Genomic DNA, 11,208 nt, shown 5'->3' on the forward strand with positions numbered 1-11,208 from the left:
TGTTTAAAGCACTTCTGTGTCTCACGTATGTCTGGATGCCATCAGCCAATAGAATGCGAGTACGGTATCACATGACTACTAAAAATCTGCAATGAGGTGAAGTCGCTAGTGTTAATGCGCGAGGGCCCGCTGTACATCGCTAGATTTCTGGTGGACTATTTAAAGGATCAGCACAATAAGCCGACTTACTTTTGTGCAGTTTATTGTGAGTTGGTGAAAATCACAGCTGTTCTTTTTCTGTTCCAGTTCTAACAAGAATTTTGAGACCTAGTAAACTGGTGATACTGGTTAACAGCCAGTGTGAACAGGTCAAACAAATGTTCTACAAAACGGTCAAGTTCTTGATGATTCAGGATCACATTCTGATGACAACGGGGGTGGGGTAATTTTCCTTTAACAAAAAAAACCATTGAAATGCGTTGTCATAAATTGTCGTAGTCGTCGTCGTCTTCATGCTTCCTCTTCAGCGACTCCCCGCTGGAGTTTTGTGAGACCATGTTGGTGGTGATGAGGATGTTCTTGGAGCTGATCAGAGACGGGTTGATGAGGACGTTGGAGACAGCAGGCGTGGACGGCGTGACTGTCAGGAGGAGAGGAAGTGTGAGGGTTAATCTAAGCGGTTGAACGTTTGTATCAGACTGGATCCAGTCAAAGATTCTTACTGGTTTTAGTGGTGGTGGCCGTCTGAGAGGGCGGTGGGATCTGAACAGTGAACCTCTGACCCGTCAAAGACACCGGAGTTCCGACCTTCGTGGTGACGGACTGGACTGACGGCGTTCCTGGAAAGAAGACTCGGGTCAGAACACTAAAACATTGTTTTAAATCATAATCTTTCTAACGGCCTTTCTCGCATAAAGGAAGCGCTTCTACCTCACGTGACAAACTAACCTAGGGTGGGTGTGCTCGGTCTGCTGGAGACGGCGCCAACACTGAGGCGAGGCACCGATATCCTGCTGGAAGACGACATCACCTGGGAGGAAGAGAATTTGTTGTGAGACCAGAAGAAATAAAATCGATACGAACTGGAAGTGAAAGGCAAAGATTTTTTACCTTCTTCGGTACAGACTTGAGTTTGTAGTTTGGTGCTGTCAGACAGTAGCGGTCCGGAGGGAGTCGGGGTCCAGTGTACGGCTTGATCAGTGGGAGGGGAGTCTGGTTCTTCTGCCTTGCAACCTCTAGAAGGAACTGAGTCCAAAGAAACTAACCTTCATAAAGACAGCTGGGCTCTCAGATCCTCAGTTCATTCTGATTATCAATATTTTACAGTTGGCCTCAATATGTAATGATTTTCATAAGGAAAATTCAAGCTTGAAAGGCACAAACCGCTCCAGAAAACAATCAAAATGAGTAAAGAGGTTGTTTGAGAGCAGTGGCTTACATCGCGCGGCGGCGGCGACGTGAACGACTGGTCCATGCGGCACTGGATGGCCAGTTTGATGTCATCGGCGTCAACGGTGGACTTTTTAGCGTGTGTGGCGTAGATTTTGGCGTCCTCAATGATGGTGGTCACATATCCTGTGAACAGAGTGAAACCTCAAAGGTTACAACAAGGACAACAAAAAGAAGCCGATTCTGGTTCCAAAATGAAACTATCATGGGGATTCAGAGAATAAAATATAATTTAAGTCATAGCAACAGAAACAATGATGATAACTCACTGTATGTGAACTCCAGCATCTGGTTGATGACTCTGGGCTCATACTCAGTGATCCCCATGTCCTTCAGGATCTGGATCATCACCTGTCACAGACACAATCCATCAACAGCCGGAAACATAGCGAACCCTAATAATCAAACTGAACACAAACTTGTACACACACATTAATATCCCGCTGTCAATCTTCCAGTTACACTACTACAAATGGAATACAGGTCACGTAAACAGCACATGCTGGTCAACTACATGTGGTTGAATGAATGAAAGCTGGAGCCACATGGGAGGTAAATGCAGTAATGACCAAACACGCAAATTTCATGTGAAATGTCAGGATTAATAGCACTGAAACTTTCTTTTTGACTGCTAAAAAGTCAACTTTTTTCTATTTGGGAACCGAACAACTTCGATAAGCTGCACTCTGTTTTTAACTTTCTAGGGGGAGATCAAGTTTCTCCTATTTACAGTCAAAGCCTTTCGAAAATTCCTAAAACAACGACTCAGCAGATTAAACCAGGTGAGGTGTCTCATGTTAATGATGCCCATTAGTAAACAAAGGCTCCGTGAAACTTGCATTCAATGACCTTTGACACCCCGTGACACCCCCATCAACCACTGTAGGAACCAGATGAGTTTCGACTATGGTCGTTAGAATATGAATGGGAATGTCCAGTGGATTGGCCTAAACACCTTTGGATGACGTGTTGGATAATGAAACTGATTTGGATTCTGTTAAGCCTTGGAGGACTTATGTACTCAAATGAATGCCCTCCTTTCATCTGCTTTATATCAAGAATATCAACAATCGAATACACGCATGCTTGGACAATTATTGCCAATTTAATATCCATATAACGTCGGCTTGTGGAAGATCTCATTCCCTGTTAGAGGAGATAGTTGGAATATATCTCACCGTCGGCAAATAACGAGTTAAGTAAACGTTTGTCGTCGCTTAACTGTGTTTAACTTGATTTTACCGCATCACATGCAGCTCAAGTAACCACTAATGATAAGAGAATTTGAGTCTGGCATTAATTTCCCGGACAAATTTCAAAAAAATCGGGCGAAACAAGCACAACTAACTCCTGTTTACACTCCAGCAAGTCTCCCCCGCTACCGGCTAAGCTAACTGGCTACTGCCGCCTGTATTGTGATTCAAAGCTAAGGTTAGCCGAGAAGCTATCGACCGATTGTAGCTTTAGAGAAATGAACATAAACCTCCTCGGTTCTTGATGTAACTGGTGAAAATTATTTTTAAAGGAAAAATAGACTCTGAGAACTCACGGTGAAAAACTTATTAAAACCCTCATCTTTAGTTACGTTACCTGAGCATCTTTCGGAATGGTTTTAGGAGCAGACATTTTGTTTACAACAGCAACGCCTTCGACTCTTCTTCTACTCTAATTCCTTGCTCCGATTCTTCTTCTACTACTCTATTCCTTGCTCTGAATCTTCTTCGACTGTTGGTCAGGGTGAGGCGACACCTTCAGGTCAAAGTGAGAACTGCCACAACCGCACAGCACGTACAGGTATCTGGATGGATTTAAACAAAAAAATAATAATTCAGGTATATATATCAAATGACCGTGAAAACTATACATGCATGGAAAATAATACCTGTTATGCGCTAGTAAAGAAACTCTTCAGAATAAACTCAATGACAAAAACTATTGATATAAATGTTGATATACAGTATTTTCGCTCTTGTTTGTTGTCAAAAACACCGATTTCCATTAAACTATAATTTTATTTAACGTTCTTTAACTTGTGATATTTCTATAAATCATCAGGGAATCATGCATGGAAACATCACGATTATTAATATTTAATTTAGTAAATGTCCTGTGTTGGGTTTGAGATCACAAAACGGTTCTAACAACAGAACGCCTGCGGGGGGCGCCACAGGGCAACGCACGTTTTTCGTCTCGTTACAGCATCCTCTTTCTCTTCTGTCGTCCTTTTTTTGTCTTTCGGAACAAGAACAGTTACAGAATAAATGAAGCATAAATTGAATAACAGATTTTGAAATACATCCAGTAACAGATGAGGGGGTTTAGGCCAGAGTTTTCCAACTCGGATTCCGGATCTCTGAAGAGTCTCCCGATAAATTGTAGGGTTGTCTAATTATTAATAGTGAAAATAAATAGGGAATTTAAATAGTTGATTGAAATATTTTCAACACATTCGCTAAAAAAATGACAAAGAAATAAAAACATTGAGGAGGAAATAACGACAACGAGTTCGTTTAATCCGCAGACCTGATAAACGGGTTAAAAAAAAACAAGGAGGAAAGAATTACGTTTTTGAAGATTGGGTGATTGTAAAAAAAAAACAAAAGAGCTTTTAAAAAATGCATTACCATATAAATTATTTAATAATAAATATGTATTACATCAAAAAGAACGAATAACAAGCAAAATTCAGATTCGCGTTTCTTTTAATCTGTTGAAACTAATTTAATTTCTTATTAGTCAAACAACCAGAAGAAAGGCTTCATTTGATAAGATCCCTATTTTTTGTCAAATTGGACTTTTGTAAAATTGTTTTTCTCTTTCTTCCACTTCTCTATCATCATGGAGAAGAATATGACCCACGCCTGTTATTGGCTCCTCGGGCTGAAGGATCGTTCACGTCTTTATCGAGTCACTTTTTGGAACTTGCTCTTCTTCCTTAATCAAAACTCTGATTCATTAAAAGCGGCTGCAGAGATTTGAACCAGGTCCTCCAGGGATGCAACCTTTACTGTCCTGTTGGGATGAAGACCTGCAGACAGAAGCCCTCTGGATCCTCTAAGTGTTCTTCAGGCGTTGAACTCAATCAACTTGCTTTATTATTTGGGTCATAATTCCTTCGATAAAGATCAAGTTATCTAAACATGATCACCAGCAGAATGAGCGACATAAAGATATTTAAAGGCAGCAGACAATTAATAAAAACTAAATGCTCAGAGGAGGTTGCAGGTTTCCAGATGACTAATGTGGACATAAGTCTTAATTTAAAGACAATGATGGGATGTAAGATTTTCCGATAGAAGTATTGACTCACATGACTCTGTTTTATCATGTTGACAGTCCAGGATGAACATTTACGGGTTATAATATGTTTCTCTCTGTAACCGCTGGCCCCACCCACCCCACTGTCAAACAGGACGTGCAGAAAGTTTGTGGTGCTTTGAATGACTCAAATCAAAGTATCTACAGCTGAAAAACATAGAATCACATAGTTCATGGAGTAAAAGTACTTCTACTGAAGTACCGGAGTACTAGGTTGGTGACGTCACTGCGAACGCTCCTGTCTGATGAGACCAAACTGCTGCTGACCTTCAAGTGACCTCCCAGTGCGTGTGTGTTTCAGATTGATAGATTTGTCTTTAAATGGATAATTGATTCCCTTTGACATCAATTGATGTAAAATGAAATTAAAATACTGTACTGTACAGAAAATTAGACACAATTTGAGCAGAAAACAAGCTACTTCATTTATTTACTTTTCTTATATTACAGATGCTTTTGTTAATTTTTGTTTGTTTGTGCGTGTATTTCCTTTGATTGGACCTATTAGTTTCATAAAAGCAAATAAAGAAAGTAAATTTAACATGAATATTTTAAAATCTGATTAGAAATGTTAACTTTTAGCTGAAACAGTTGTTAAATAATTATTTGACAACGTGAAAATAGGGTGTAGGTGGTTCTTAAATCTAAAACTGACTCCGAGGTTAATTATTCAACATTTTAAACCTCGTCTGAGGTATTAAAATAAGTCCTGTAGTTTTCATAAAGTTTGTTGGATTGGACAAGAATCTAGATTTTGTTTTGACACTGAATGAAGTGATAAAAGTTATTTCTTTCAGCTCTCTCTCAGTTCAATATTAATTTTAAAAAAAAGGGATTTTATGATTATTTTTGACCTTCAGGTCAAATGAATGAATGAATGAATGGATGAATGACCCGCCGTCTCACAGACGACACGTCCGTCCTTTTTTACTATCATTTGTCGGCTGGACTGTTCTTTGATGGCGGCCTTTGAAATGCAGAAGACCCGTCAGTTATGTTAATGACTGGGGGGGGGGTGAAAGTTTGAGGGTCAGATCGAGTAACCTGCTGCAGATTCAACTGTCCTTCTATCACAACTGATTACTGAAACATTTTCTAAAGTTCTTAGCGGTACCTGTGAGGATGAAGAAGATGGAGAGGAGCTGGGGTGAGGAAGACAGAGAGAGAGGATGATGTGAGGGAGTGGGATAGAGTGAGAGAGAGAGAGAGAGGGGGGAGAGAGAGGAGAGAGAGAGAGAGGGAGAGAGAAGGAGAGAAGGGGGAGGGAAGCAGATAAGAGCCATAAAAATGGCCATGTGACCGCAGCGGTTTTTTAACGGGCATCTGATGGAGAACCGGCACAGAGTGACAGAACAGGTGGAGGTGTGGACAGGTAGACAGAGAGAGAGGGAGAGAGAGAGAGAGAGAGAGAGAGAGGGGAGAGAGAGAGAGAGAGAGAGAGAGAGAGAGGGGGAGAGAGAGGGGGAGACAGTGCAGCTCACTCTACCTGTGGATCAGGTGCGGGAGAAGAGAGAGGGAGGCAGGCTGGAGCCGCACTATGCTGAGGGTGTCCCCTCACCTGGAAAGATGTACGTGAGCTACCTGCCCCTGGATAAGGACCCCGCCATGTACCCCCACCAGAACCCGGTGTCCCGCCACCCGGGCCTCAGCCTAAGCCCGCAGAACTTCGCGGTCCCCGCCCCGCCGCAGTACTCCGACTTCGGCTACCACCACCATCATCACAGCATCAACAACGACCTGCACCCGCCCCAGCAGGCCGGGCCGGGGGCCGGGGGCTGGAGCCCGGCTTACCCGCCTCCGCCCCCGCGGGACGAGTGGTCGTCCCATCATTACGCAGCGGCGGCGGCCGCGGCAGCGGCCGGTGGCCCCCCCGCGGCGCCCACCGTTCCCGGAGTGGTGGGGCCCACTCTGGGTTTCAGCCCCCCGGAGTTCAGCGGGCAGCCGCCCGTGCTGATGCCCTCGTCCCTCAACTCCTCGGCGGGGCAGCTGTCACCCGGATCCACGCAGAGGAGAAACTCGTACGAGTGGATACGACGCACCTCAGCGCCGCCCAGTAACCCCAGTAAGACCAGTTAGCCCGGAGTTTACTGACTTTAATGTGCTTTAACCATTTATTAAATTTGTTAATTTAATATGGTTTATTTAAAAACAACAACATGGACCTCCCTATCATCTATTTGACATTTACGCCTGATTCTGACACAGTAAATACACAACTATAATATTATTTACCATAATTAATTATTTATGAATGGATGAATAAATTCCCTTATTATTCCCTTATTAGATTGATTCTGTTAAATAATATTTATATTCATACTATTGGAGGTTTTCAAACGTCGATGATTGATAATGGGCCTGAAAATAAATTTTAGAAGTAAAATTTATGGACTGTTGTCGTTTATATACTCTAATAATAATAATAATAATAATAATAATAATAATGATATCATCATCATCAATTGCCTTTATTAAAAAATAATGACATATATTCTGTCTTGTCTTAATATTTCAACCATAAATTTCATGCTCTTGGAATTTTTTTAAAACGTTTTTTCATTTTCCCACCATGAAACTTATAACTTATATAAATAACTTATATTCTCACACCTGTTGCTACATCTGAACCCGAATAGAATAGAAATTAAAGTATGCCGACACTCAGGGGGAAACATCCCCACAGCATCTTCCTGTCTGGGATCAAACACGCGAATCCGGTTTGAAGCCTTTGTGATGTAAACGCTCTCACTGGATGTGACTCTGGGCGGCTCAGCTCCGCTTTTGTCCCCCGCTTGTCTCCGGGCGGAGTTTACCAGACGTTCCCACTTTGAAGTTCTGAGTGGGACCCGGCCTGGTTGTAACGTGGGGTCTGTGTCACGACGTGCTGTCAGAGGCGGAAGAACACTGATGTAAAAAGGTCCTGCAGACAATTTCTACAAAAGTAATCTGTAAATGTGTTTAAAGGAATAAATTAAAGTTCAGGATCCATCATCACCGCCGGCTGGTGGCTCATAAATGGAGTTTTTAGTGCGTGTAAAGCAGGAAACAACGAGGAAGTTTCCTCCAAACAACTGAAGCAGATGGAAACTTGTTTTATCCAATACGCAACAATATGAAAATAAACGCAAATATGACGTCATACAACTAATGAGATGCAATTCCGACTGTCCAAAACCCCGAGGACCTTGGCTGGTTTAATTTAATTTTTCATTTATGCTTAAATTTAGCCCCTAAGATAACAACATCAGTTAGAAGTTCTTTCTCTGCTTCAGTAGTAAAATAAAGTATTTTACTTATGGGATCACTATAGGACTGAATGTCATCTCACATGGACCTGATTTATGACAGTTTTAATGATAAACTGAGAAACCTTACACTGCTTTAAACACCTCTTTTCAGCAATTTAAAAAAAATCAGATAGTTGATGAATAAAAAAAATGAGAGGAAAGAACGCCAGACAGGAAGTGAATGAAATGTTGTACTATGAAACGTAAAAAGCTCTCAAATACATATAATTAGGTATAAATAAGAACTCAGGAAAACAGAAATGAATCCACAGCTGAAATTTGTCGCCATTAGAACGGAATGGAAAATAGAAATTTGAAGATTTACCAACAAACTTGACTGCTGAAGTCTGATGAAAAGATTTAGTTTCAATTTGTCGGAATGAAACAGAAAATGTTAAATAAGAGCTGAGATTCCAGCTGAAATCTGTGTTTAATTCAGTTTATTTTAAATATTTCCCAACAGAAATCAGCTTTTAAACCAACCTTTGTGATTAGACTTACACTCACCTGGTTTATTCTAAAATTTTATATCACGATTCAGTAATAAAGTAATTATTTCAGGGATTTCAAAGAACATTTCAAGGTGATTTTATGCATAAAGGCGTTTAATTCTGCACAGCGTTTTATCTGTTGTTACCTTGAGAATCTGGACTTTGACAAGTTTACTTGCTGCCAAGTCAGACGACTTTCAGGAAGAACATTTTCTTCTTTCTTTCTTCTTGGAAAATTTTACTCAAAGAATTTTTCAACTAACGGGAAGGAAAGCCGGAAAATGACCGGCTTATTTTTAAATAACAGTTCATTCTGTCAATCATTACTGTAATTTCACTATACATCAGGAACGTATGTGTCTAAAAGTGAGTCAGTCGACCAGGTGACCTAGCAATCTGAATCTGTAAAACATAATTCTAATATTTTTCAGGCTGTTGGTGATTCATATTAACATTTATGTTAGACAAGTGGTTTTGGAAATATTGATTTTCTTCCTGAAATAGAAGAAAAGGTCAAGTGGCTTTCAAAGAATGTTTCAGTTGTGCAGATTCTGAAAAAAAATGTAAATACAAGGAAATATTGGAAAAATAGAATGTTATTCATTGGTATTTATAAGTTTTTTAATCACACTGTTTTTTTATTTACGCACTAGAGAGGACAAAGTGGGTTTTTTTTCTTTTATGGAGATACTGTGCTTTGACTTTGCAGTATATTAAACAATTTATTCTACTTTTCATGTCTTTTCTAATGGATGCTAAAGTTGATAGAGCTGCATTGTGATGACTTTACTGCTGCTATAAACACCCCTGTAGTGCAAGTGTGACACTGACTGTGTGACGGCGGAGTTCAGGATTCAATGTTGGAAAAAGTCATGGATGAAGCATCTGAAGGGAGCTTGTTGGCTGTTGTTGGCTTAGCATAGCTTTAAAACAGTAAAAGAGTTAAAGAAAAAACATTTGAAGTCAATTTTAAGTGTGTGTGTGTGTGTGTGTGTGTGTGTGTGTGTGTGTGTGTGTGTGTGTGTGTGTGTGTGTTGTGTGTGTTTTGAGTGTGTAACTGGTGTTTTGTAAGTCCTGACCAGCGGAGCAGAAACTGGACGGTTCTCACAGATGTTCCCTCCAAACTAAAATGTTTGAGTTGTGACCCCCTCCCTACCCCGGTGACGGGCTGGAGGACAGAGTGTGTTTAAAGAAGGGAGACATCCCTGATTTAACGAGTGTGTGTTCAGTGTTAATATTGAATCTGAGCGTGTTAAAGAGAGCTGAAGGCCTTTTAATTAAGTGAAGCGACCCGTCTGGGTCGAAGCTTCCTGCTGCTGAGGGTTTGTTAAGTGATTTAAAGACAGGTTTTTAATTTGCTGATTTTTCTGTCTCACTGCATCCAGGCTGGATCAGATCTGGTTTTAACTGGTTAGTTTTGAGAAGGTACGGTGGCCTGTAGGGAGATGTTTCACCAAAATATTTTTTGAAATAATTTAGAGCAATAAATAGAGAATAAACCAGATCACAGAGTAAACTAATGAATCAAACTTCCCAATTTTACATTTAAATATCAGGTTTTCCATCACAGAAAGTGATAAACTTGATAAGGCCGTTGGGAATTTTTGTCCCATCATGCAGCCGAAGCTCAGTTGGGAATGGATTCCTGAAACTAGTGGACATGTAGAGAGATTCCCAGCTTCGACTTGAATTGGCTGCCCTTTATCTCATATTTCATTTCTCTTTGTCTCACAGACGGAAAAACGAGGACTAAAGATAAATATCGCGTGGTTTACACCGATCACCAGCGGCTGGAGCTGGAAAAAGAGTTCCACTACAGCAAATACATCACCATCAGGAGGAAGGCGGAGCTCGCCACAGCCCTCAGCCTATCAGAGAGACAGGTACGTACTTTCATTGGTCAAAATTGATGCTGATTTCCTTATAATTTAGATTACAACATTTTTTGTATTAATATTTAGCTTTTCTTTGTAAGTTAAACACATTGCTCACAAAAACAACTATTTGATGAATTGTTATGAGCGACGCTAATGTTAGCATGTAGCATTGACAGTGACTTACAGCTTCTGTTCTTCGAAAAATCATTAAGTGGGAAGAAGTTAGTTAAAAAAAGTTTGATGCTAAAGCGATTGTATTAAAAGAAGTTGACATTCTCTGAATCTTGTTAGACTGAAATCACCTCCTCGTCTTTCAGGTGAAGATCTGGTTCCAGAACCGCCGGGCAAAAGAGCGCAAAATCAACAAGAAGAAGTCCCAGCAGCCCGCCTCCTCCACGACCACACCCACCCCTCCCTCCAGCATCGGAGCAGGTGGAGCCCTCCACGGAGGCGGCGGGAGCAGTGCTGCCATGGTAACGAGCAGCAGCGGGAACAACGGGCTGGTGTCGCCTTCGTCCTTGTCACTGAACATCAAGGAGGAGTACTGAGGAAGAGGACGAAGAGGAGGAGGAGCAAAAGAGGTGTTTCACTGGACGTTGGTGTTGGGATGTAGACTCACAATCATCTCCTGCAAACTAAAAAAAAAAAACTTTTTCCACCACATCCGCCCTCTGCCCATCTTAAAGCTAATGCTTGCTAATATTTTGAGAAGGGTCGATGGGTGTGGTCATCGGCTGCAACGCCCCGCCCACCACCAGACTAGATAATTCCTATGATTAGATGTTTGTTTGCTGGGACGTTATCAGGAAGCACTCCTGAGTGCTCGGGTGAATTTTTTTTTTTTAC

General features: G+C 41.1%; 2 protein-coding genes across 2 annotated transcripts; one reads left to right on the forward strand and one right to left on the reverse strand.

Moving 5' to 3' along the window:
• Nucleotides 1-185: 185 nt before the first annotated feature.
• taf9 (TAF9 RNA polymerase II, TATA box binding protein (TBP)-associated factor) lies at nucleotides 186-3,058 on the reverse strand. The gene is made up of 7 exons (XM_068330347.1): nucleotides 2,980-3,058; nucleotides 1,659-1,740; nucleotides 1,379-1,515; nucleotides 1,051-1,185; nucleotides 889-970; nucleotides 663-779; nucleotides 186-580 (listed from the first exon to the last, which is right to left on the reverse strand). The coding sequence occupies exons 1-7, from the start codon at nucleotides 3,013-3,015 to the stop codon at nucleotides 423-425; spliced, it is 747 nt and encodes a 248-aa protein (XP_068186448.1). The 5' UTR covers nucleotides 3,016-3,058; the 3' UTR covers nucleotides 186-422.
• Nucleotides 3,059-6,273: 3,215 nt separating this feature from the next.
• On the forward strand, nucleotides 6,274-10,910 carry cdx1b (caudal type homeobox 1 b). The gene is made up of 3 exons (XM_068332096.1): nucleotides 6,274-6,769; nucleotides 10,220-10,368; nucleotides 10,680-10,910. Exons 1-3 carry the CDS (start codon nucleotides 6,274-6,276, stop codon nucleotides 10,908-10,910), a joined length of 876 nt encoding a protein of 291 aa, XP_068188197.1.
• Nucleotides 10,911-11,208: the final 298 nt, after the last annotated feature.

Source organism: Antennarius striatus, chromosome 13 (assembly GCF_040054535.1).
Source record: "Antennarius striatus isolate MH-2024 chromosome 13, ASM4005453v1, whole genome shotgun sequence".
Lineage (NCBI taxonomy): Eukaryota > Metazoa > Chordata > Actinopteri > Lophiiformes > Antennariidae > Antennarius > Antennarius striatus.